Source organism: Eurypyga helias, unplaced genomic scaffold, assembly GCF_000690775.1.
Source record: "Eurypyga helias isolate BGI_N326 unplaced genomic scaffold, ASM69077v1 scaffold40830, whole genome shotgun sequence".
NCBI lineage: Eukaryota > Metazoa > Chordata > Aves > Eurypygiformes > Eurypygidae > Eurypyga > Eurypyga helias.
Genome location: NW_010228352.1, coordinates 8,096 through 35,764, shown reverse-complemented (window position 1 = coordinate 35,764; position 27,669 = coordinate 8,096). Strand labels below are relative to the sequence as shown.

At 44.5% G+C, this 27,669-nt stretch overlaps 1 protein-coding gene across 3 annotated transcripts; it reads right to left on the bottom strand.

Annotated features, from left to right (window-relative positions):
* On the bottom strand, positions 1 to 27,669 carry ACSL1 (acyl-CoA synthetase long-chain family member 1). Of its 3 annotated transcripts, none has more exons than XM_010159013.1 (20): positions 27,442 to 27,669; positions 21,342 to 21,456; positions 20,886 to 20,950; positions 19,525 to 19,626; positions 15,712 to 15,811; positions 15,383 to 15,561; positions 13,380 to 13,412; positions 13,152 to 13,203; positions 12,349 to 12,422; positions 11,268 to 11,345; positions 9,710 to 9,844; positions 8,369 to 8,503; positions 7,373 to 7,468; positions 6,712 to 6,784; positions 5,956 to 6,044; positions 2,342 to 2,458; positions 1,249 to 1,392; positions 763 to 864; positions 613 to 684; positions 1 to 415 (listed from the first exon to the last, which is right to left on the bottom strand). In XM_010159013.1, the coding sequence occupies exons 1-20, from the start codon at positions 27,634 to 27,636 to the stop codon at positions 275 to 277; spliced, it is 2,097 nt and encodes a 698-aa protein (XP_010157315.1). In that variant the 5' UTR covers positions 27,637 to 27,669; the 3' UTR covers positions 1 to 274. The 3 variants fall into 3 exon arrangements, with proteins under 3 accessions (XP_010157315.1, XP_010157323.1, XP_010157331.1); XM_010159021.1 differs by having other exon boundaries at positions 19,525 to 19,615; positions 20,875 to 20,950; positions 27,442 to 27,636; XM_010159029.1 differs by lacking the exon at positions 19,525 to 19,626 and having other exon boundaries at positions 27,442 to 27,636.

The following is a 27,669-nucleotide window of genomic DNA, read 5'->3' as shown; positions in this document are numbered from 1 at the left end:
AGAGTCCCGTTTTTGGCCAAGTCTTAAATAACTTACATATAGTTACCATTTATAGTTAAGGCTCTTTTTGGAAATCGTAGGTCACCATAAAAACAGTAATGCAACACAACTTGACAGTAAGGCAGTGTTCCATTTCTTCCACGTTCCTATGGCAAGTACCCATTTTTGAACAAGTTACTGATTGCACGGTTTCCTTCCCTATGTTTGCTGTAGTCGAATTACAGAGACGAAGGCCAACAGCAGACAGACGTGTGCCACCCTCCTCACGCCGCTGTTACATTCTGGCGTTGGCATAGAGTTCGTCTATCTGCGACTGGAAGTGTTTTCGCAGTTCTGGTCTCTTCGCCTTCAGCGTTGGTGTCAGCAGCCCATTTTCAATCGTAAACATCTCGGTGTGCACGACAATGTCTTTGACCTGGGAAATAAAGGGTTACTGGCCAAGCTGCACCCCTTGCAGCAGACCATTAAAGGGATTGCCCGAGGCTATTAAAGGGATGGCCCAGACAGCCAAAGCCCATCACTTCCAAGGTTTTTCCAGATGCAAATTAAGAGTGGTTCAGGTATTGAGAGGACTTTCAAGAATTAGGGATTCTGTTCTCATTAGCATCTTACCTGTTCAAATGACTTCAAACCAGATTCTTTCCCAACCCTCACCATGTCTTCCAGAATGTGTTTTTTGATGTCCTGTGGATACAGGAATACATTGTACAGCCTGAAAGGGTTGACGCAGGACAGCGAGCTGCTCCGTTAGCTATGGCTCACCTTGTTTTTACACAGCTCTTCGTAGGAGCCCTCAAATCCCTTCTTCTTGGCCCAGCTGCGCAAAGTCTCGGGATCAGGTACCACAATAGCTACTAAGAAGGCCTAAAAAGGAATTTTTGTCAAGCTTTTTTTTATTATTTGTCTCTTGAAGTCAGCACTTCAGTTCCTACACGTTTCCTACTAATCAGTGTTGAGTCACTCGCAAAAACCTGGAAATGGGGTTTCGTGTTTTGCCTGCACAATCACTGCAGCTTACGTACGGTCACCAACGCCCAGTGACAGTGCAGCTCCACAGCCTGGTCCCAAACTAAACCCAGAGACGAGCGCTGGAGTTGAAAGTGCATTCAGAACCAAAGCGCGTAATGTTCAAAACCTCCAAGATTCCAGTCCCACAGTTGGGATGGGGGAGGGGAAGGGTGGAAAGGAACACTCTTTTCTGCAGTCTCCTCCCGCACGCGTTTCTGAAGTCACCTGAAGGGTGCTTACCTGCAAGCTCTCCCCGTGGACAAACACCTGCGCTAGAGCTTCACATCTCAGGTACACATTCTCTATTTTCTCTGGGGCGATGTACTCTCCCTGGGCTAGTTTAAATATGTGTTTCTTCCGGTCAATGATCTTCAGCGTACCGTTCTGTTGACAGAAGTAACTTCCACTCAGAAGAGGCACTTCAAGTGAACAACCAATCTACGCGGCTGAAGGGTGCCATGCGGCACTACGTAACGTGCCACGGCCGACACTTACAGGCGCCTGTTCCTACCTATTTCGACCTCCTGTTAGCATGCGGCCTGTTAAGCTTTCAACAGACCGGAAGGGCTGTTGCCTGCATTCTGGTTTCATACAAGCTTAAATGGGGGGGAGGGCACAGACCCCCTGCAGCCCGGGGAGGACCCCACGCTGGAGCAGGGGGATGCATCCAAAGAGCCTGTGATCCTGTGGGAAGCCCAGGCTGGAGCAGGCTGCTCCTGAAGGACGGCACCCCATGGGGGGGACCCACGCTGGAGCAGTTGGTGAAGAACTGCAGCCCGTGTGAAGGACTCATGCTGGAGCAGTTCATGGAGGACTGTCTCCCATGGGAGGGACCCCACGCTGGAGCAGGGGCAGAGTGTGAGGATCCTCCCCTGAGGAGGAAGGAGCATCCAACACAACGTGTGATGGACTGACCACAATCCCCATTCCCTGTCCCCCTGTGCCACTAGCAGGGGGGAGGTAGAGAATCAGAAGCAAAGCTGAGCCCGGGAAGAAGGGAGGGGTGGGGGGAAGGTGTTCTAAGATTTAGTTTTTATTTCTCATTATCCTGCTCCAATTTGATTGGTAATAAACTACTTGTCCACCAGGTCAAGTCTGTTTTGCCTGTGACCATAACTGGTGAGCGATCCCTCCATTACATTTTCTCCTCTGGGGGCAGAGGAGTGAGCAAGCGGCTGCATGGTGCTGAGCTGCCGCTGGGACTAAACCACAAACTCTAATTATCCTCCTCCTAAAGTTACTCGTCTTTCACCTAAGTCCTTGTGTTTAATGCCAAATATCTGCTCTTTTGCTAACTGCAGAAGCACACTTCAGCTATGTGAGGCTTACTTACTGGTAGCCATTTCCCAATGTCTCCGGTGTGAAGCCAGCCATCTTTGTCCAGAGCTTCTGCTGTTTTTTCTGGATCTTTCAGATAGCCACGAAATACATTTGGCCCCTTCACACACACCTGAAAACAGCCATTTGTTAATGTACACTAATAGGAAGGGAAGTTAAAACACTGTCTGCAGTGAGTGCTTTCCCCAGTGCTTCTGAGTGACCCCCTCTAAAAGGGGAAGATGAACTTTATGCATTAGTACAGAAATACCTACCCAAGGGTTTTTATAGGCCTAACATTTTCCATTGGTACAAAGAGTAAGCAGCAGCAATTGGAAGCATCCGTTCTCCCCCAGCCTAGCAGCAGCACCCCTATCTGCTATTTGAATAATCTGCATTTATCAGAGAAAGTTTCTATTTACCTGAAGAAGTCCCGCTGGATCCAGAATTATTACTCCCAGCCTGGCAACATGCTAGTTTCAGCTCTGGTAGGCAGCAGGGGCATCGTGCTAAAGCCAGCCCTGAAAGGGCCGTGCATCGAGCAGCCGTGTTTGTTGCCTGCACATACAGCAGGTACTACCCTAGAGCACTCAAGGCTTCTCCGTAACAGAAACCTGTCACCTCTAAGCTGAAGGTTGTCTGGATTGGTGTACCAAGTAAACCAACTAAGGACCGCTCCTCTGGATTTAACTGGATGCATGAATGTTATTAGGATCAAAACTGGGCCTACAAGGAACGAGGAAGGCACCAACCAGATTAAAGGTTTATAGATGAAGAGGTTGCCAGAGAACCAGCTCAGACCTTACATGCTAAGTTAAAACAATTAGTAATGTGTCAGTAAGAGACCATGAAACAGGATGAGGGACAATGGCCATAAACCAGAAAACAGAAGGTTCAGCCTGATGGAACAGGCTGCCCAGAGAGGGGGTGGAGTCTCCTTCCCTGGAGACTTTCCAAAGGCTCCTGGACTTGTTCCTGTGTAATCTACTCTAGGTGATCCTGCTCTGGCAGGGGGGTTGGACTAGATGGTCTCTAGGGGTCCCTTCTAACCCCTTCCCCTCTATGAAATTAAAGCAGCTGATCAGGAACATGAAGCAGAGCTCAAGTATCCAGAGCTGATCCCAGATTTAAGTATCTTCTCAAGATAACCACCAAGACTGGGTAAGTTTTCTTCGGTGGAGAGATGTGGGACACAGGACAGAACTCTGTTATTTAAGGATCAGCAGGACAGTAGAAATGAAGGCAGAGAGAGGCAAGATAAACAAGATTGAAGTCGAACATGAAGATGCCCACTGCACACAGCTGTTGGGGAATTGGGAGTCCAACACCCCTGAAAGCTCTGCACAAGAGTCCTCAGAAGCAACGAAGGATTCAAGCCATCACACCAGCTCAGGAGTGGCTTGGCATGTGTGGGTGACAGGACACACCAAGAAGGGTCTGGTTTGGGCAACAGTATTGGGAATCAAATCTAGAAGAATGGGACAGAAAATCCTGGTTTATGTTTAGGCCAAATCACAGAATCACAGAACAGTTTGGGCTGGAAGGGACCTTAAAGACCATCCAGTTCCAACCCCCCCTGCCATGGGCAGGGACACTTTCCACTAGACCAGGTTGCTCCAAGCCTCATCCAGCCTGGCCTTTGAACACTTCCAGGGATAATCCAAATGGGTAATAATGGATTGATAGGGGCTGATAAAAATGCTAGGCCAACTATTAGTCTAGGGGATTAGTACAGTTGTAAGATAGGCAAGGAACTAGCTAAAGAGTATTCAGGTGCTAATATCAATTCTCAGACTAGAAAAAATTAGTAGTGTAGTTCAGAGACCAGTTCTTGCAAAACTCAGCCCAAGCATTCTCAGTGCTTCCCTCAGCATAAATACAGGCATGCAGGAGAACTACCACACAACGAACAGGAGGTGTGTCAATAGGAGAGGGGTCAGTATTAGCGAGGGTTCTGGTGACCTTGTAGAACAGTACCAAACTGGTGACCAATCCCAGGTAAGCTCTGTTTTACAGCAGAAATGATCTGGGGGGAGGAGTAGAGGAGAATTGTCTATGTCCCACTCAAGTCAAACGTTTCATTTTTCATGGCTCCTACAGTCGCAGGATGGCAGTAGGTGACAGCTTTTCCCAGTAGAGACAGCAAGCCATTTACCTGTATCCTGCCACTGGGTACTAAAGACCTCACCTGCACGTGAGCATACAGAATTCTGTTCACAGGTTTATCCTTCTTGAACACAAACAACTGGCAGAAGTGAGATGCAAGGCTGACAGAATGGGAAATACTGAAAGCTTCCACTCAGAAATGAGGACTAGGAGTGTTTATCCTTTGCCTAAAATAGATCTTCCTCACTGTCTGTGCTGCAGCTGGATTAATGAGAGCCACTTCTACAGCTGTGGGCTGCAGTTCTGTGAAACAAGTTACAACACCCACTTGCTAAATTCAGAACAGTTCACGCCAAGGAAGTTAGGTCTGAAAGACTAAAGGTGGTACGTGACCTGTTAAGGGGCTGTCGTATCGATTCAAGTCCAAAGAAACTCCTACCACAGCAAACTTTCACAGTAAGTGCAAGCAAAATATTTTAAGGAGTTGGTTTGAAGCCCCTTAACTGTTTTCTCATTATGGCAATTTATACTCAGTTCCTCCAGCAGCCCAAGCTTTAAAAGCACATTTAAAGTGAAGCAAGAATTGCTGATTAAGACTAAACATGGCATCATATGCCAGACAGGAAAGAATCTTAACATTGCTCTCCACTTGAAAACAGTCTCCTACCGCAGAAATTCTTAAGTATTTCTGGGAACTGAAGCCCAATGATTTCTCTCTAGTCTCATACAAATTACAGCCAAAAAAAAGATTACATATTGTTTGCAGTCACAAATTAGTTATTTGCTAAGCGACTTTATTTTTCATCTTAGCCCCCAGCTGCCCCCAAGGCCTCTCAAAGCATTATGAAGACACTTTAAGACAGTTAACTTAATTTTTCCCCAAACCCTGAAAGTAACTCCCTACGTGGACATCTGTTCCAAGTCTACACACAGAGTTCAAGGTGTATATATTTTACTCAGAAAGAGATATTGAAGAAGACAGCACAACATTATATGCAGAGCTGAGTCCCCAAAGCACAATTTGCAGGACGTACGCACGCGATCTGCGCGGGCTGCAGGAGAGGTCAGCTCACCATCAGCCTTCCTAGCATTTTATCTCCATGTCTCTGAACAGTGCTCCAGAAGCTCTGAATTACCTCACCCCACACACCACGTGCTACACGCATCGGCTGTTTCCCAGCACTCAGCAGCGGGGGTAGGGGAAGCCCTCCGCTAGCATTCTACTGAGTGATAAATGCCGTGTGAGCTAGCTAGCTTCACAGCTGTCCCACAGCTGGACGACGGCACGTGAGTAAAAGCACCATAACCTGTTCTCTCACAGCAAGCTGCTGCTTCTCCCCTCCAACACGCTGCTTCCTGCCTTGCTTCTGCGAATCATGAGCTGACGCTGCATGCAGGCATCTTTGGGTTTAGGCAGCAGACCACGCATAGCACTTAAACCCAGACAGTTATGTCGTTTCAGGAACAAAAGATATTTTCCAGTATTTCGTAAGAGGCTCATCCTGACCAGCTGAAATGACTTACCTCACCCTCGCCTTTGGCAGCCAAGTAATTCATTTCTTGCACATCAACGAGTTTGATGATGCTGCATGGCATGGGTGCTCCCACGTGACCTGTAAGCAGTAACACTTCAGCAGCCTGAACTGCTTTTTAGTCAGGTTCTTAGAACAGTCAGTTGGTTACATGCTAACGTGGAAAAAACAGATGGAACGCTGATTTCTGGTAGTGTTCTACACCACTGTCAGTACAGTAATAGCTTAAGTTTGCCGAGACTCAAATTCTTACATACCCCTGGAGTGTTACAGGCTGAACGATGTACTCAGGCTTCCTTATAATTATGACCCTCACTCCACAGACATATTTAAGTAGCAAAGTCGCGCTGTAGTTTCAACTGTCGGTATTATGTCAGTTAGGGAGGTAGAGATGTAACACCTGACAAATGCAGGCGGTTGGTTCCAACACCAAAACGTGTCGTTTAAGTTTCCAGCACTGTGTGTTTTTACAGAGTAAGACTTACAAGGGTTGATACTATGACCATCCCTTTCCTAAATCTACTTCAACTTACATGAACAAAGCCTATTAAAAGTTTGGATTACTGAACATGCCTCACTATTTAGGGGTAGAGGAACTCCAAGGGATCCCTTCAAAGGTTTGTTGCTTCACCTGACGCAACCAGAGCCTTACACTTTGCGACAGGTGTACTGGAGTAAGAAATACATCGTCGGGCGCCTCCGGGGCGCACTGCCACGTTTAACTGTCCGCCCGGCCATGGCACCGTACCTGCTGTCCAGTCGCCAGGCAGTGACAGCGAGCATCCAGCTGTGCATTCAGTCTGCCCATAACCTTCATAGAACTAGGACGTGAAACCAAGAGATTATTAAGTTTTACTGTTCAACGTAGTCTCTTCATTAAAACGGAATTCACATTTCGTTTATTTTTCTAGTTGTTTTCTATCCTTGAAATTTCAACACATTGATTCCACCCTGTGCCACTGTTGTTCAGATTCCACCTCAAAGAGCATGTACTTGGAGGAGACACCGAAGATAAATGCAGCGTGTGCAGCCCGACTTTCCCAGTCTCACCTTCCCAGCAATAGCGCTACAGTATCGCCACATCGATGAGACTCTCGCAACACTTATAGGATACTTGTGTAAGCAAGGCAAGGCCCAGAAACTTAGCTAAGAACATTGATTACTGCTTTCAGCAGCCCTCAAAAATCTCCCCCTTAAGAGAGTTCAGCTATAATGAAGACTTTGGGACGAATGCAGAAGTCTCAGGGGACAGAGGGAAGCTCTGGACAGCAGTATGCACTCGTGTAATCTCCAAGAGGAATGCCACAAAGAGTTAACCATACCATCAGACTACTAGAAATGCTCTAATATTAAAGCTGGAGTGAGGTACCAAGATCTTTATGCTTTAGGATTAGGGCCAGGAAACTCACCTGACAGCCCAGAGCAGTTCTCAGGAAGGTCAGTACACTTGCAGACACGGGTGCTGCTCCTGTGACCATGAGCCTTACTTTTCCTCCCAGACTTGCCTACAACAGACACAAGATACTGTGGACACCAAAAGCATTTTTAGAGAAGTTTCCAGAGTCTTTGTCCATCCCACCCTCAGCCACTGCTGACCCACAGTGCCACCTGCAACGTTAAAGCGTCGTCTCCTGTTGCAAGCCCTCTTTCTTGCAGAGTTTCTAATCCCATTAATGTCTGGGAGAAACAGCATCTCAGACCTACAGCACCTACCAAGACCGTGCTGTAGCGTCACCGCAACGCACGCTCAAGGGGCTAAGAGAGCTTAAGTCATTGCCTTACAGCAATGCCTATTTTTAACTGCCTTCCATCAGCTTCTTGTACGTCCTGAATGCCGTAAAAATCAGCCACAGGGGCATGTTGCACAGCCAAGGCTGGGGCGAGCGCCAGCTATAATCGCAGGCATAACTTGGTGACCAACAAGGAGGAGAGAGTAGGGGCTACAGGTGACACTAAGTCACATTTAGCCTTCCTCCTTCTGAAGGACAGCATTTGCTTTCAAAGCAGTATGAGAGAAGCACCAGACTCAGAGAAAGCTCCCTAATACCGTTAGCTGGTGTTACTAGAACAAAGGGAATTGAAAGATGGAAGTTGGAACTGGGACAGTTTGGGGTTTATTCTGAGTAGCCAGGTAGTCTCTAAATCGGGGATGGAAGCCAGAACAGCCTACAGCCATTCATCTGAAATCCAGCAGCTGCAAACCGATACCCACAGACCAGTAGGGTATATAGCAATGCTTCACACTTCCAGTACCGACCACACGTATCAAAGCGCTCTTCTGTAACTCCATAGGCACGTCTGGAGCTCCGTTCTCAAAACACTCACATGCAAACAAATAACATCATTACAGAGTTCCAACGTCCATCAGGCACAGGCTCTGGGCCTCGGAGGCTTTTCAAGTATACCTGTATTTTGCGGAAGATGACTTTATCCCAGAAACTGTTATTTCTGACTATGCCGCTTCTGAGTTCTGCTTCTTTCCTCTTGGAAGCAAAATCCAGCATCCACCTCTTTAATGAAGTATCTGCCTGTCCAAAAATCTATTGGGGAAAAAAATGAGCTGTGGTTAGAAGCCTCACACACTACCACTCCCCTTCTTACAGAAGGGGGCACAGAGACTCCGAACAGTGGAATCTGAAAACAAAGCAATTAAACAACCTCTTTTGGTAAGCATCTTAATTCTGGTAAGAAATACTTGTGGATTTGGATTTTAGCCTCTTCACCTCAGTTCAAGAAAGGTCCAGCACACTTAGGACTTCACTAATTCTTGTTTCCCATCCAACTGTGCCGTGTTTTTCAATGTACAGTTTCTCCATTAAAGTGTATGAATGAAAGTGGATGTGTTACTTTCTGTCCCAGTTTGATCAAAGGCCGAGTTCAGTGTAACCCACAGCGTATTCCGAAGAGCACACCGTAACCATGTGAAGTAACACAGGGTTTTCTGAGGAGGTGCAGATCCCTTCAGAAATACCAGTGATCTGCCTTGCATACAGACACTTTCTTTAGCTTCCTGGGGCCACACAAAACTTGGTATTACTTGCTGTCCCTCTAGTCTCACATTAGAGCAGTGTCCCAGCTAATGTCCTGTCATTTCTTTAGCTGTCACAGGACTTCTTGTCTCCTTCAACTCCTCTGGCAACGTCCTAAGAAGAGTCAGTCATCAACATGCAAAAGGCTGGTTTAAAAGTTCAAGAAAGAACCTACTTCTGAATTCCCATCTCAGATGACCCCGAGCAGGCAAGAGGCAAGCACAGGACAGACTGGGGCTGCTGACACACCCCCTCCCCAGCACTCCAGGCTGGCTGGTTTACAGTTCTCCCTGCTAGAACCCTCTGGCAGCTGCGTAGGAAACTTGTATGTGCCCACACAGACACAGGCACGCACCTGACTTCGGTTTGCAAATTCCGCTCCGTGAGTCAGATGCTAAAAGCATGCAGATGCTAAGCCTCACGTTCGTGTTGTAGACTGGACTTAAAATAACTTGCTCAGAGCAAAACAGTAAGTTATTAATCAAGCTAGAGAGAACCCGGTCTCCTAGTCAAGCTTTTCAACACCATTTGCTGCCTGAAAGTGTTTTAATACAACCAGTACTAACCCCTGTGCTTTCAGCTCTTTTCGAAAGACCCACACCAAGCTGTTAGCATGCCAGGTTAACATCCTGGAGCACAACAGTTTCTCCTACCCTGTCAGCACAGATTTAACAAAGACTCTTTCTGGTAAGTCTGGACTCACACCTGCAGACTTACCTTGTCAAACATTCTGTTCAACAGTCTGGGTACCACAGGAAACACAGTCGGCTGCAGTGTTTTTAGGTCATCCATAAGTAGTCTGATATCGCCTTGAAAGAATCCTATCCGAGCTCCATGGCACAGAACCACACACTGTGAGAAGAGAGTTTATACATGCTGTGTTTCCAGACTTTTAGCATGTTCTGCCTATACGCGTACGACAATCCCGTGTGGAGTCCACCTTCAGCCCTCCCAGCTTCTGGGCAAGTTCCGCAGCATTCTCAGGCTATAGGGTGGGACTGCAAAGACCACGTAGCAAGACATGCCTGCTGTACACAGGCCAAGGACTTGGCTAGACTAAGCTGTAGCACAAAAGGCCCTGTGCAAAAAGGGGCAGTTGGCCAAATAAGGCAACGGCAGCAACTCTGAGGTAGCAAGAGACTGAAAAGCAGAACTTTTCTATGTTAAATATTTATCAGGCTTATTTAAAAAGTACCAGAGCTTTGCTTGTTCCCTGCTATACACTAAAAAGTGGGCACATGCTATGCAGCGATCAGGCAGGGATTTCTGCCTTGTACGACTTGCTTTTCATTCTCCTGCACTCTGGTCTTCCTTTGTTCCACAAGGCTGATGCAAGTAGGTTTGCTCTTACATGATCAAGATGCTCTTTGGAAGATTCTAGCAGAGCCACTTACAGTTTTCTCATCGCTTCAGGCTTACACCAAGCGGGCAGACTTCATCCTGTCCTCTGTCCTGTACTATAGTCTGTTAGAGTCTAGAAGCCTCAGCCCCACCTATAAACCCCTTTTCTTCCTATTTCCACCTTCAACAAACATATTCGCGATCTCACCTAAGGGAGAGGTGTTAATTCAACTTCAGCAAATACGTTGAATACCTGTGCCTCTACTGGCTGCAGGAAGCTTGAGGAAATTGCATCCTTGCAATAATGCATGCTACCCAACTAGGGGCTCAGAGGTCCTTACTAATGCTGCCAGTATTCAGACAACCTGAGCTCCCCTCACCCTCAAAAATGAAGCCCCAGGTTTTGCTACGTGGTAGAACAAGCAATCTGGGAGAACTTCACGGTTTAGCATTAAAAGCCATTTTCACTTCCACTGCAACAAAATCCCTTCCTTTTTAATCACAGTTTCCTGGAAGCAACAGTAAGTTTAACTAACTTTGTACAAATGTATTTCACAGTGTGGCATCCTGCTTGCTTACACAACCAATTCAGCTTGCAGACCGAAGAATGGCATGGATTTTTAGTTGTTCACTGATTACGCTGGAGAGAACTTCTAGGCAGTGTACACGTGCGCAGGGATTGGCTCGCGCTCTAGTAAACCATGTTCTTATTAACCCTGGCTCTAAGGTTAGTGTTCATATTTCAGCATGAAAGCTGGTTGTCTAGTACTCACTGACTCTTGTCTGTGGGATACTGTTTTCCTGAACCTTACCTCAAGCTCTCACACACACGTGCAACAGTCAAAAAGGAAGAGCCTGTGTCACTGGGATCAGAGACAGGCATTCTGTGAGGGAAGCAAGCTACAAGAGTTGAGCACAACCAACAGATGCTTACCTCAACGATTCTCTCAAACATGTGAGCCAAGGGCAGGAATGATATCAGAACGTCATCGGAGGAGGGCATAAATGTTTTCTGAAAGCATTAGGAAAATTACATTTAGCTCTCATCGATTCTTTATTTTGCCTAAGTTAAGCACAACAGCGAAATCTAGCATCTAAGCTCCACTTCAGTTTTGTTTGTCACGAACCTGCACTGCCTTTCGTTAAAAAGAGTACAGCAGTGACTTCTAGCACGAGTAAACACGCGGAGCAGAAATGGCATTCAGTTACAGTGACCAGACTACAGTTTATCCTTCATATGCTTATGAACAGAAACAAGTTCTGAGAGAAACCACAGGAAATTCCGATATGTACATTGCGAGGGAGGGGGAACAAAAGAGGTTAAATTAGTATGCCTTAGAGGTTTAAAAAAAAAAAATACACACTTTCACCTTAAATCAGAAAGTTTGCTTATCCAACTTACTACAAAAGTTGATATCAAATACCTTACATGAACTAATTGTGAGATCAGTTGCTTAATTTAAATAATTCTATTGCCAAGTGCTTTGCATAAGTAAGTACAACTGTATTTTTAATTACATCTGTGTTAGAACTGTATTCTTAGCCAGCCTGCAGATGAACTTCAGTAGTCTGCTGTGACCTGAAAGTCAACACTGGCTCAGGTAAAAAGACATAGAATTACACTTCCTGCTCATCTACGCAAGGGCATTAATTATTTTGGGGAGATAAAAATACGCTGTAGCTTCTCCCATGCTTAGTGGAAAAGGTTAGCCTCGACACAAACCCTGCACTACTGACAAACACTCCAACCCCGCAACAGAACGTAACACAGATCCACATTGGGATCTTTAGAACATTTTGCTTGATCAGCCCAAATCTGTCAAGGTTCCTGACCCTAACAGGAGAAACCAGTCAACATGGACTTCTGACCTAGCTTGGGCAGAGAGCTGCCAAGTTACATTTTCACTTGGATCTGACTAGAAGTCAAGACCAAAGTTCACGAGACTTCAGTGCTGGTTTTACTCCCGAGATTCTTCCCTTCACGCAGACCCACAGTGTTAACCTTTGCAGCTTACCTCTGTAGTTTTCACAAAAGCTGAAGCATTGCTGACTATGTTTTGGTGAGTGATGATAGCTCCTTTGGGGTTTCCTAAGGAAAAAAAAAAAACCACACACCACATCAGGAGGTAACAATTAAGTTTTCACATCCTTTAAGCAGTGGCAAAACTAAGGGAATAGCTTTTCAATCAGTTCCTTCTGCAATATTGATACTTTGCTTCGTATTTCAGTTAAACAAAGGTAGAGAACTCGCCAACACACTCACAACACTACTGTTACCAGCTATTCTAAGTTTGTGTCAAAGTCCTCAGTTTTCACAAGGAGAACAAATCCTGAAGAAAGCACCATGTTTCTTGGGTAAGCTTCTCATTCAGAATCCAACACTTCTGAAAAGATCCAGCTATCAAACCCAGGCTAATTTCTGCTCTCACATCTGCTTTAGAAGTGTAGCTTGCCATTGTACTCTTCCCTTTTGCTCCCTGCCAGCATTGGTATTAGGTCACAAGTGTCAGGCATGTGACATCTAGACAGTAGTCTATTTTGGTCTTACAGCAGGGTTGCTTGGAGCTAAGGAACAAGTCTTGCTAATACGGTATGAAAAGAGACTAGGGAAGAATCAAAAGCCTGATGCAGAGTCCTTCTAAATATGGGAATGCAGGTTCAGTACTTACTTATTTCCAAGCCCAAAAGTGTAACACCTCCACCCCCCAATACTGTAACACTGTACTGATCAATGGGAAGTAAAGAAACACCTCAAAGGGAGACTTACTGAATCTAATTTTGCACAACAATAAATTCTGCATAATGTAATTACGTGTACCTGTTGTTCCACTGGTGAAACAGATGACTGCTAGATCTTCTGGCTTTGGAGGCTATGAGAGTTAAGAAAGTATTAGTATGGTTAAGATAGCAAGGAAAAAGGTTTTCTTGGACAAAACATTGAAATACTAGTGTTACTTCTGAGCTACGGGAAAGGGAGATGTGCTAGTTTGACCTACAGAATGCTATCAGCTTCAGGCTAAGGAGCTTGAACTCATGTCACACTTACCATAGGTTTTTGCCTGTGCAGTCTTCCCAGCTCCTACAGGAAGGAGAAAAGGGAAAGAAATGTGTTAGGTTCTCTCCTCCAGAATGTCATCTTCACTCTCCCTTCTTATGATGATTCAGGCCTGACTGTTAACGATGCTATAGTTCTCTAGGCAGAAAGGAACGCATACCTAGTCACCATCCCCAGGGGTATTTAAGAAACACATGGAGGAGGTGGACATGGTTTCGTGGTGGCACTAGCAGTGTTAGGTTAACGGTTGGATTTGATCTTAAAGGTCTTTTCCAACCTAAAAGACTAGGATTTCAAGTACCACCAGAACCTCAACACTTCCCTATAGCCTGTTTTGAACAAGATCTGGTATTTACTGAATATAGAGCTAAAGATCCCCACATACTTGTTAGGCTTTCTTAGAGCAGAACTCCAACATCTGTTCCCATTCGAGAACCACGTACTCAACCACTCCACTGTAAGTAACCACCACACACATACAGATGTCAAGGCAACAGAATCCAAGCTTATGGCATCTGGGAGACAGAGGAACTGAGCACATAACCTATAAAGCACAGCTGAGCAATAAGCTCAAGCCAGAAATCCAGAAAACAAAGTACTTAAAGCTAGAAAGAGTCATTCTATTCTAATCTAAGCTCTTAAATAGTTGATAGTTGCCTTTCAGGAGACACTAAAACCCTCTACCTCTTAAAAAAAAGTGAGAAAACGTATTCCTGCCCACTGAAACACTAATAGAAATACTCAAATTTGCCTAACTTCTGAGAGTTAGACAAGAGCCACTTAGAGCACCTATTGCTGCATTAATCCAAACACCACCTGTTGTCAGGAGCTACAAGGCACTACTGGAAGTCACTACTTAAGCATCTAAGCTTCTAACTCAGAGATGACATTCAGTGAGAAGCACCTTCCTCTGCCAAAGCCCAGAGTTCAGCTCTGATTTTAGCGTACCAATTTGCAGTTGGGGCAGTCTTTAACCCAAACCTGTTGCCAGCGAGCTACAGCACTGTGTAAGGCAGGTGCTCTGCGTAACGTTTTTAGCCCCATTCCAACCTGGCAGCCTTGCCGAGGCTGGTTGGCTACAAAACAGTTAAGTCTTCTTTGAAAAGACACGCCGGATTTTTGTATCTTTACCAGAAGGTGGCCCTGTTGTCACAGCAGTTAAGGCTGCGGTGGCAGCAAGTTCAGGGAAATGAAGCATTTCCCAGCAGATCCCGCACAGAGACAAGCACACTGATTTGGAGACACCCCAGTCCCAGTGAGCCAAGCCCTCCCCAGAACTCCAGCTGGAACCAGGCAAGAGCCAGCTTCATGCCTCACAGTAAAGATGTACTTTATGCAATCTGATCCTGGGACACAATTCTCCAAATGACGAGCGAGGTTAGGAAGTAAACCTGCATGAGAGCGCTACGCAGACCAAATAAACGAAAGCAAAACCAACGACTTGAACGTGAGGTGGTCAAGAAAAGTGGTTTCTACTTCCCAAACCTGGAAGTCTCATTCCCCCTGCATTACCATAAGCCTACCCTGGAACAGCTTACTGCCATTCTTCTCCTCCCCCAGAAAACATTTTGTAGATTCAGTGTACATGGCAAGATGCTATTTTTCCACAAGACCCAAACCCACACAGGCTCTTCCTGAAAGAGGCATTTCTGACAGATGAGTCACGGTATATAGTTATCACGATACTGCTTCACACGGGCAAGCCTTAACGCTCCGATCTGATGTTCAGCCTGGACTAGGTTAACGAGCTTTCGTCCCGTCACCCTGGCATTCGCTCGTACACTTTAAGCACTGTGAAATACTATTAGCAAGTTGGTTTCCTTCTTTTTTTTTTTAAAAACTATTCTGTGTGTCAACTTCAAACCAAGAGATAGTTAAGTATTTTGAAACTACTCCACCACCTTTTGTTCAGCCCTAAACATCTGTTCAGACACAGTCTTCTTCCTCCACAGGCAACCAGGGGGAAAGCAGTAAAGTCAGTGGAGCGGGCTTACCTCTATTTCTCTCATGCTGAAGATTTCCACCCCACTCTTCTTGCCACGTTCCACAAGATCCATGCCAAAAGACTCCATGACAACGATGGTGTTGAGTATCGGAGTTTCTCCCTTTTCCACACTGGTTAGCAGGAGTTTGGCCTTGTCAGGTTTGTCACAGAAAACCAATGACAAGTCAGCTGATGAAAGAGAGTGCCGTTATCAATCTGACTAGTGTAGACTTGATCCATACATACTTCGGAATGTGGTAATGGAAGACTGTTCCAAAGGCCATAGTTCTGCCCTCTGCCAGCATACATTGAGTTGCTGAACTACGGAAAGGTTCCTACCTTTGTTCACAATGTAGGTAATTGCTTCGGTTCCCAAGGTATCATAGAGCGGCACCACCACCATGGAGAAGGCATAGCATCCCTGTTCAATGATGACCCACTGCAGGAAGGGAAAAGATGCAAGTCACTGTGTGTGCTTATCATAACAGATCTCCACGCAAGACTCCGGCTTGGGTTCTAACAAGGAAGCCTACAGGACAAACCTCACTTGGACAAGTCTTTCTAAAATAAGAAAGAAGTGGCAGTTTGTATCATTTGTTTACTCTGAAGACCTACTAGTTTTTTATCTGTGGAAGGAATCAAAAAAATGAACAATAAAGGAGGTACGGGAAAGAATACAATCCAATTACATTAAAGTCCGCCCCTAAAAGTAATATTGAGTGCTTTTGAAAAACATAGTGATAACTGTCTCCTTAGTTTAGCTATTAACAGAATTTTTTCCCCATCAGAGAATGGCAAAAATTCTCAGACATGGCACCTCTAGTCAGTTACAGGAACAAAACATACATCTTTAAAAGCTAGAATTTAACAATTCACCAAGGATTGCGTTAGCAAGGGTGCTTGTTTCCCTTCCCCACCCCCAAACCTTGTCACACTTCCCAGTGTTTTTGCAGGATGCTAGCCAGCCACCTCACCCCCGTGTGACAACAAGTTTAAGCATCACTCAGCTGGTGATTCCATATAACAACTAATGCAGAGGCTACGTTAACAGGGTTGCTAAATCTCAGTTTTCCAAACTGTTAATTAAAGGAATTTACCTGTAATAAAGTTTTCTACTGACAGAGCCTTAACGATGTTTTCTGAACAGATTTACACAATGGGTAAATTGTACCCCTCTTGTCCAAAAAGAGTTTTTGGAAAGCTAGGACAAAGCCAGCCAACAGGTGAACTAGACTTCCACGCAGATAACAAGACATACTGATAAGCCTAAGCAGGCACACCTGTACCGGCCAAGAAAATGTCCACAGACTATTTCCTCCTAGACAGACAGCATCCACCTGTCCCTGTAACAAGGGGGAAGCTGCATTGCTGTCCCCCAGACTGAAGTTTAGCAGCTCTTTTAATGGGGTGTCTACTGCAGCAGACTTCAGAAGGTGCCCACAGTGATAAAAGCTTCCTGTTGCAGCCTCCAACTACTCCTGCACACCATCATTCTCAATACAGCCACCAGCATCTTCATTCTATGAACTACCAAAACATTTCTACTTTTGCTTCTAAAGTTAAGAGTAATTACATATAAACATAAAGACCTTGACACTTGAGTTCTGTCTCAAAGCCCAAGCAACCAGGACTGACTACAAACAGCAGCCTGAAAGTTTCAGTTTGCTTTCTGACGTGGCTCTGTTGTTCTATTCAGGGACACTGCACATTCATTGCCCTGTTTTCTCAATCCAAACCAAACTTCCTTCCTTGGAGAAGGGATCATCTGTTTTCCAGTTACTCAAAAGCGAAAGTAACTTTTTTATAAATTCAAGTGTGCTTTTTTAGTGAAAGTGAAGAGTAACATGCTAGCCTCTCCCCCATTAGGGGATTTCCCCAGCAGTTGTTCCTTAGACTGACAAATGTGAATCATTTCACACAAAAACACTTCACGTAATCTCCCATCTGAATTAGTGATTATGTTGGGGATGTCACAACACCCATCCAGTCGTTTTCAGCAGGGAAAATCCCAGATTTCAAATGGCTGGCTTAAACAAGTCTTTCTAGCTCATTTCTGACCCAACTCAAAGCCTGCTGGAACACTGCAACTCAAGCACATTTCATCTCTGTGACCCAAGAGCAGAACACGTTGCCACACTCTCCTCCAGAAAATCCACTGACCCAGCAGTCAGACTTTGCACCCAAAGGTCTGCAGAGAAACACTTCGGACTGGCATCACGCCAACCACCAGCTCCCTTTTTTACTGCCGGTTCATAGCGTTACGAGCACGGGAGACTGAACTGAAGAGTCTAACACCACGTCATTTAACAGGTTCCTAGTTGAAGGCATCCCAGCCTTTATTACTCTTATTGTTTCCAGCAGGAAAATCCAAACCCCCCCATGGCAGGGGGGTTGGAACTGGATGATCTTTAAGGTCCCTCCCAACCCAAACCACCCTGTGATTCTGTGAAGCTGTTGTCAGCACGACAGACACTGATGCACTGTAACTCTGTCACCACTGCAGATTGCTCCACCTAATGCCATCCAGCTGGGAGTGTTTAATCACAAAGGACAGGATATTTTTGACAAAACCTAAGAACCAGTCTCCTGTCTTAACACAGGTTTGGAATGAACTACTTAATGCAGCAAGTACCAGCTCGAGCTGCTACGCATGTAAACACAGCTTAGAGAAACTCAGTCCTATTAAACAGATTTAATAGGCAAGTCTAGAGAATGAATATGTACTGAACATTTAATATTTTTAGAAACAGCCATCTCTAACCATTCCTGGGTTAAAGTGGATAGACACTAGCTTTCAATCTAAATACCCCATAGTTGTCTCATAACATGATCACCTGACAAAGCAAAGTGATCTTTAATTAGGTCACTTTTATGCCCCCTTAAACTGCAATTAATTTTCAGTTTTTGCCTTCATCAGCAGTTCTCCCTCCCAGAATCTTCGTGCCCATGGCCTCTGGCAGAGACAGAACTATCACTTTTACCCATCTTCTATTTGTCCATATACTTAATTGTTTCTTTGCGATTTCAAAGGTTTAAATACCTCCTCGTGACTTCCAACCACTTGCAATTATGTTGTAATCCAATGTTGCTTTTTGAGAGAGCAAGTGGATTAAGAGGAGTCCTGAGGAGAAGGATGTGGAGGTACTGGGGGATGAAAAGCTGGACATGAGCCAGCAGTGTGCACTGGCAGCCCAGAAAGCCAACCGTATCCTGGGCTGTATCCAGAGAAGTGTGGCCAGCAGGTCGAGGGAGGGGATTCTGCCCCTCTGCTCTGCTCTCGAGAGACTCCACCTGGAGTGCTGCATCCACCTGTGTGTCCACCAACATCAGAAGGACAAGGACCTGTTAGACAGAGTCCAGAGAAGGGCCACGAAGATGCTCCGAGGGCTGGAGCCCCTCTGCTATGGGGACAGGCTGGGAGAGTTGGGCTTGTTCAGCCTGGAGAAGAGAAGGCTCCGGGGAGACCTTAGAGCACCTTCCAGTGCCTGAAGGGGCTACAAGGAAGCTGGGGGGGACTTTTTACAAGGGCCTGTAGTGACAGGACAAGGGGTAACGGGTTTAAATTGAAAGTGGGGAGGGTTAGATTGGATATCAGGAAGAAGTTCTTCTGGAGAGGGTGGGGAGGCACTGGGACAGGTTGTCCAGAGAAGCTGTGGATGCCCCATCCCTGGAAGTGTTCAAGGCCAGGCTGGATGAGGCTTGGAGCAACCTGGTCTAGTGGAAGGTGTCCCTGCCCATGGCAGGGGGTTGGAACGGGATGGTCTTTGAGGTCCCTTCCAACCCAAACCATTCTGTGATTATATTCATTAAGTATGGTATTAGCATCCCATTAAACAGGCCTCCTCCATAAACTGGAAAAAGAAGTTGTTCTTGATTCCCTGATTGCCTTCCTGCTCTACAGCCTCCTGCATTCAGCTCTGGCAGCAAAAAAACCTAATATCAGACACTAACAGTTGTGTTAATTATCAGTGTTACTTCTTAGCTAAAGATGCCACATTCATAGCTTGCGGGTCTACAATGTCAGCCTTTAAGCCCTTTCCCAGCACCAAATGAACTTAGTAGGGAAGCTCAGTTCACTGCCAGAAAGCTACAGATTGAAGAGCAGGCCACTTTAACAGCTGGATCACCAACAGACACTGTCAATTCAATTACCTCAGGTCTGTTTTGTGAGAAGATTCCTATATATTGAACATGAGAAGGTTTGAAGCCTCGGTGGAGTAAAGCAGAGCCCACACACTCTGCTCTGTCTGAAACCTGGAGACACAAGAGAGAAGACAAAAAAAACATGAGAGCAAGCTCATCAGTACACACCCTTAGAACATTTTTTTTACTCTAGGTCTTACCTAAGGAGGCCAATAACCGATATTAAGTAGACAGAAGTTTTCTTGGTTATTTTACATGTCCTCTGACTTTCATAGCCTAAACATTGCTGTGTGTTACACCACACTGATACACTTGCACTCAGTATGCAGCAGAAGAGACACTTGAACGTGTTAAGCCTATGTTAAGCTCAGAAAAGGCTGTTTTGTTGTGTCTGTATTAAAGCCTAGAAGTGACCCCGGAATGAGTCAGCTCAGTCACAAGCACTACATATGCCATCCTTCTGCTTCGTTCAGTGCCTATGGGAACAGAGTTTCTCCCTTCAAAAAGCAGGGGAATAAGGAGGCAAAGCCCAGCTAGTTCTATAAACAAAGCTTGGGAAGGCAGTTTTCTAAATTCTTTCCACACAGCACATGACCTGAATCCTTATTAGTCACATGACACAAACAGAAAGGCTTTAATACAAGAGGTTGTACCTAACAAGTGCCCAGCAAAGTCACCTTGGAAAAAGCGAGGCCCGCTACATACAAAAGGTGTTTAATGACCTTAACAGTATGCAATAGGCAAGGTTCATGCAGATTTGAAGAAAATAACTGATTAATTCAGGAACGACCTAGAAGTGTGCAGCTGTTAGCAAAGATTTGCATAAAGATATTTTTAGCAGTCACAAAGGAAGATGCTACTGGTTAGACGCATATCTGTGAACTCCCTACACAGCCATCACGCAGCACTATGGAGACAAGCTGTCACGGAGCAAGAGTAACACCTGCAGGGAGGACATCACCTAGTGCAAGACAAGTCTCCCAGGAACAAGCACCTCAAGTAGCAGTAGTCTGAATCCCCAAATACCATTTCGAAGCTGCAGCCCTTCAGAGGCAGTGTCCAAGTTCTAAACAATTCCAGCAGTGAGATGCTAAAAGCTGCCAAGATCACCCCTCCCCCCAGAAAAGACCTGAAATAAAACCACTAATAAACTAAGGAAGTGTAGGTGATACCTTTCTTCCTCTCCCTTGCACATATTTGAGTCTGTTCCTTTAAGATACTCTACTAGGAACTAGAACCTTTCTGCAAAATACTAGTACTTTAACACATCTATAAATAATTGATATTTGTTATATCACGTTACTGGATGTTGTATCTATGGTCTCAGCAAGCACACACAGGTCTAGCACTAAGTCAGACAGACTACTTACCTCTTTATAAGAGATCCACTCGTAGGGCTGGTTTGGTTTTCTAAAACCTAGACATGGCCCATTATCTGAAAAAACGATAATCAAGAAGTCACTCAAAATTTAACCCCCAACCCCTCTGTCCTGACACCACACCAACTACACTCTGCGTGACACCTCTAGATTCTTTGCAAACACCTTAAGACAACAAACCTTTTTTTTTTTTTAAGGGCAGGGGGAGGAGGGAAGGACACAGAGGCAACAAGGTTGGTTTAGGCTAAGAAACACAGCACTGACTTTATTCACACAACCCTGCTTTACAAGAGGCAGCAGTTGAACTTGCCTACAATAACACTCACACCCAATATATTTATCATATTGCTAGGCAGACCTCCCCCATCCCCAGCTGCATTTCAAAAAGAGTCCAGACCTCTAGGTCTCAAATGTTATTAAAAAAAAAATCTTTAATTTTACACTTACTTGATACTTGCACGCCCCTTTGGAAGATGTCATAAGCCGTTCTCACATCATCGTAGTAGTAGATCAATGGTTCATCACTAGTAAGAAGTGAGGACCTTCGAGCATGCTCATTACCCTAAGAAAACCAATTAGAAGGGTTAGACATATTTCTTGGTTACAAACAACCAGGAATTTCCTGCAGGAATAGAAACACCTCCGTGAAGTTTTGTTATGAGCCTTGGCAAATCCTGCTCGAGAGCGCTTCAGTCCCTTGCACAACCAGGTGAGAGACCTGCAAGGTTTCCCAGGACATGGGCTGAAGAGCCAGACCGCTCCCTGTGTTACTAATATCCCTGTCAGGCAAAACCTTATCCCTCAGCTACCCATGATGGCACAGAACAAAGGAGAACCACAACATGCCTGCTGACACTCACTGCTAGACACTGGGTTTTTCTTAAGAAATGTTTTCACTCTATTATAGCAGTATAGAGCATAATTAATTCCACCAAGCTTTCTAGATCGCTCCAGCCTCAGAGCTCTCTAGATACAATATTAATTGGAAAAGTAGATTAGGATCTCAGCATTAAGATTACAAAACATAATCACACTTCAAACTGGGGTTTTAAAACCTAGGTCATCTTAAGGGTGGTCAACACCACCCTAAAACTAATGTTCTCATAAGTAAAATACTCTGTGTCAGAGAAAAATTTGAGTCCTTTAATCCAATTTAAAAGTTCCATTTTACAGAAAAAGTATTTCCTCCTTATCTAGAGACAGCCAAGACAACACTACCTTGAGGATTAAAATCACCATTTTTCAGCAGGTGAGCAGTTACATGGGCTACAGTTGGAAGTTGATACAGGAATTTAATAGTTCTTCAGATTATTTAATCAGTCACTCTGATTTTATGTCAATCAAATTTCACAAACTGCAGTTCTGCAAGTACTGCTGGGCCACATTTATTAATCCTGGACTAACTAAACCTTTGCTTGATCTGTGCCATCATCCCCAATGTCAAAAACCTATCCACAGGCAGTCAGAGGCTCTGGTTTATTTTTGCTGTTTTCAAAGTACCCTGGAAGACCAGAGAGCATCTGCTCATGTGTAAGTTAGATAAGCGTGGGTTTCTCTGCAGAAGACGTTGTATTGCCCATGTCCACAGAAAGGAGATGGCACATGGAGGGGAGGAGTAACAGTAAAACAAGTCTAACTTGTTGCAGCAAAATGCTATGCGTAATGCAGTGCTTGCCACTCCTCTGACAGTAAGCAGAACCTTACACTGTGAACATGACCCAGAACAAGTTAATGACTGGCTTGCCTCTAAAAATGTGTAACATTAGAAATTCAAGAGCGCGCTTGTGCTCAGACCAGCATCTACTCTACAGGAAGTGAACAGATCACTAGTACATGTCTCTGCCTGGAAAGAAAAGCAAGACTGCTTGCTTTATTGTGCTGGTTTCAGCTCAGCATCCAGTTACTGTGCTGGTTTAAGCACAGTATCTTGGATAACCAAAGTCAATTTCTAGATTTTCCCAGTGTTACCACCTCTGGAGCTGACCTGAGGAGGCTCACACGATGCAGCTTGTAACCACAGACACAATGTCAGCAAGGCAGTGCATCAGTACCATGTTTGATGTGCTACAGTTCCCCTGTCAGGTGAAATATCATATCCTAAGCCATTACTTGGCAACTGTCAATAAATCTGTGGGGTTCTCCCCCTCATCCGAGCTATTACTGTTTTGTTTACAAGCCCTATTACTCAGCACCACAAAAGCCATTTTTGCAGGGCCCGAGGCACTAACGAAATCTGAGGAGAATTATCAGACAGCACACTGCTTAAATAAAAGCCTGACTGCCCTGTCCTTCCAAAAAAACCCAAATCTCTACAAAACACAGCAACAGACTACTATTGAAAAGACTCCATCAGTTCTCCTGAGTTTTCAGTAAAGTGAAGCACAACCAAGTTATGGTTCTGCTTAATTAGCTCTTTCCCCAAGGTAAAGTGAAGTTAGCCATTTCCAACAGCCCTAGAGTAAAAGTTATGCTGAGGGTCACCCAGCTCCCTGTGTGAACGCTATCAGGAGTTGAGTGTTATTCTTCAGAGATGCAAATGAAATCCCCCTGGATATGCTGAAGATCATTCTCACCTTACCTGATGCTTCCAGTTGGAACTCATTTACTAGGCAATGGTAGCACTGGTCTACATTTTGCTTCAGAGTAGCAAGAACTACTACTTTAGGAGCCTGTCCAAAGAGTCCTTATCCAGAATTTTTTGCACTATCAGGGAATCTCAGGACTGGAATGTTTGGCAGATTTCCTACAGGTTATTTGGATGGCACTAACAGATCTGTCCAGTACAAAGGTAAGCACTCATAAGGGTTGTGTGTTTTAGCATAGTGTCCTTAAGAAGCCAGGCAATAATCTCTCATCAGTGCAAGGACAGTTACTCATGTAAGGCAGCCCTTGCAGCAGCTCAGGGAGTTACAGGAAATCAGCCTATTACACAGCAAGTGCTGGACATTACGTAAACCCTTGGCATTGGTTCAGAATACCAGCAGCTGAAGGAAACAGATTTATTCTACAGAGGCACATACTACTCCATCCATCGATGCCTGTTTGGATCCCATGACAAGATGCTGCTTTTGTCCAAGTCATGGGTTCGCTTCTTGTGGACACAGGCTGCTTCGGATCAGCAGTACTGCCAAAACACACCGCTGGCTCCAGCATGCCTCAGAGCAAGAGACTCCATTTCCATTATCCTAGGAGGGAAGGTACACTAGCAAGTGGTGCTTAGGTCACCAACGTGCATATTCTGAACAGCAAGACAAATAAAGCAGAGTTTTCAAGCCAGCCATAAGATTGTGAGCATGCTAAACCCTAAGCAACCACACAACAGCTAAAACTGATCACTTAACAGGGAGACAAGCACAGGTCTAATCAAGTGATCCTTGAAAGGTAAAGCAAGCCAGAGCTCTGGTAACGCATCAGAAGAGTGCAAGGAGGTTGAAGAGTTTTAATGAGTTGAGTATGTCTCTCCATATTTCAGTGTCTTAAGAAAAAAAGAAGCCAGAGTCAAATCCAAACTCCTACTACTAGAGGAAACTTGACATCCTACTGTTTATTTATCTGCTAACCTTCCACATGCTTTAGCGGCACTGGAGCCAAATAAGCCTTTGGGTTTTGACAGCAGGGTTTAATACACCTGACAGCCAAACACCTGCGCTCCATTCAACAGCCAAAGTTGTTCAGCTATTGAGCACCAATGCAAAGAGCAATCTACAAGCAGAAGACCCAGAGATGTCTCCACTTACAGACATGAAGGGTGCACAGGCTTTGCAAAACACAGCACTAATGCCCTATTTGTACCATTACTGTAGCACTGAAATTCTTACCGATACAGTGCATGACTGAGCATAGTGCGAGTCTCAGCAGTGCAGCCTCACACCGGTCAGGCTCTCTTTATTCTCCATTAATCCTGTCTCCCCTCCTACAGGGAAAGGATTCAAGTGAATCCTGGATTTTTTTCACCTATACCTCTGAGCACTTCCCCTGAAGAGAGATCAGGTTGGCAGCTTTGATGACTAGAAGGTTTCTTCCAATGAAATCTAACTGTAGTATGTATACGTTTACTCTATGTCTACTCTAGAAGAGCTGATATTCTCAGTAGCAATAGTCAACTAAGCACGCAGTCTCTATACTCACTCAGTGATGGTTAAAAAAAATAGGTCACTGGGTGCTAGCCTACCAAATCAAAGCTTTCCAGAGATGGAAAGTGACCTAGAACAGTGATAAGTAGGATCTTCCTCCCTGAAAATAATCAGAACATGTGGAAACCCTACTCCAGTCACTGACTTTATTTAACTTTGTTAGAGGCCAAGGAAGTAAGTCACAAGTAAGAATTAAGCAGAAGGTTATTTATAGTTTGAAATTATCATTAACAAACAGGTAGATTAGATATTAAAACATTAGGGAAGAGGAACTGCCTTCAGCAATGTCTTTTGGAGCATATTGCTTATTCCCTAGACCTTTTAATATTGTATTGTTTAGCCAGAAAAACTATTAAGACACAATTTGGAGAGCAGAATTTGATGTTTTTCTTTTATGGAACCAACAATCCATCTAAACACATGTATAAGAATAGAGCAAGTGAAGTGAAATTCTACACAGAATGTAGTGAGAAACTGAATCCCAAGTACTGTATTGCACTCTAGTTACTTATAGAAGTATCAATTTAATGGACACTTGAAACTTGCTTCAAAACATACATTCTCATTTGATTACAGTTTAGTACAGGTGATATTACATCAAGGGCAGTACCTGAACTGTCAATAAACAAGACTGGATAGATCATGCTCATTTCAGCATGTTCCCAAAGTCTGAGCTCTTATCACCAAGACATGCTAACACTGTTGTTTTTCATTTCAGTTTTCCTACTGTTTAGTTTTCCTCTTAAAATCTACTTTCTGAAAAGGCAACACAAAACAATGCTGTTATACCTACTTGCTCTGATCGGAGAGCTGATGTTAATTAGTACAATACGGATCAAGGATGTATTAAGGAGTGTAGTGAAGTCTCATACTACAAAACACTGATTTCAATCACTGAATCCAGCAGTGACAAGAAATTTAGCTTGAAGAGGTAAAGGCAGTGAACTGTGACTGCTGTCAATAGTCTCAAGCACATCAGCATTTGTCATGCTGGATTTTACAGCCAGCTAAGTCACTGGTTTACCATCTTCCACTGCAAACCTGCCCCCCAAACTGCTCAAGTCTTTACTGACTAGTGAGGCCCACCACAGCTGGAAAGCTGCCACTGCTACTTTATTCAGGAAATAAATGGTACTAACTAAACCTTTGAATGTAAGATCCAACTAATGCTTCATTCTTCAATCTTAGTATCATGAAACACTGCAAAGAAAGTGCCCGATTTGAGGTTACGACAAGAGTTTGCTTTGCTCAAGTTCATGAAAGTTTACCTACAGTAAATTTCAAACTGCTCTCCCACATTTGTTTACATCAGTTTGCAGTCACATCTACTCTTAAGCACAAAAAGTGACATTAATTGTTTCTGATAGAGGACAACGAGATGCAGTCTAACCACACAGAAGGATGTGCCGTAAAGGGAGACTTCTGTCGTAAGTATACCAGAAAAAAAATTTCTATATTGGTAGTTGTAATGCAAGAAACAGTCAGCCTTACAATCCTGCTTTTTGTAAGCATCTCCCTTGAAGATCACCACCTTTCAAAGTTGTCTCCTTCCTGCAAAAGGGGAAAACACCTTGCCTGCCCTTAAGAAACACAGAAGCACTCTTGAAAGAATGAAGCGGTTAAATCTTTACTCTGTAGCGAACAGGGGAATTGATACAACTGCTGCACAGGAAACCCTAGCCATGTAATCAGTTATCTCTATTTGCTTCTAAGCAACAGTTCCTCCCAGTCAGACTGTTTCCATATTCAGCTTCACTATTAAAAAAACCACCACCTAACAGCAACTCTGTCTGCCTCTAAAAAGCATAAGAAAAAAGCTAAGCTAGCATATCCAGAGTTTAGCAGGTGGTTGCTTTAATTTCAGCTTGCTCTATGGCTGGGATCTCTTGGCAGGACTAATGTCTTTCCACAGATCATTTGAGGACAGTTAGTACCCTCTTTGTGCCTGTAACCCAATATAAAGTCTCCTCTGCCCGCTATTATAAACTAAATATTATAACAGAAAAGTATTAGCCTAATCAGTACGCACCAGCATATATACTCTGACCTCAAGACCTAATTCAGTAGGTCATCACCCAAATGCGGGGCCAGGAATTGAAAGCTACACTGTGCCAATTCTAACAGTCACAGGTTTCCTGCCACCACTCAGATCAGAAGCTCCGTTTTCACAGCACAGTCTTTCTCCCGTGCTAGGTACCACCATGATGACCTCAACCCTGAAGCTGATTTTCACATTCAGAAAGCAGAAACTGAGTTCAAGCTACATTTCAGAAAAATCCTAAACATGCCCTGAAATGTATTTCCCTCCACACTACAAGTTTAGAAACACTCTTAGTTAAATTGGTGTTTGGGCTCCCTCAATGCTGCCTTTAGGCTTCAAAATTCAGTGACAGCATCCCGTAAGTGACACTTACCTCTATTTCCACAGACTGCATTGCTAAATCACATGGTGGTTTTAGTGCTTTCGGTCTTGTTGCATACCAGTAGGTGGTGAGAGCTGCGAAAGCACCAAAGCCCATCAGCGTATTTGTTGGAAGCGTGCGCACATACTGTCTGACGTCCCCAAGTTCCGGCATCCGTAGGTGTCTGAACAACTCATGTGCTTGCATTGCAGTTCAGTGCAGTTGTCCCAATGCTGGAAT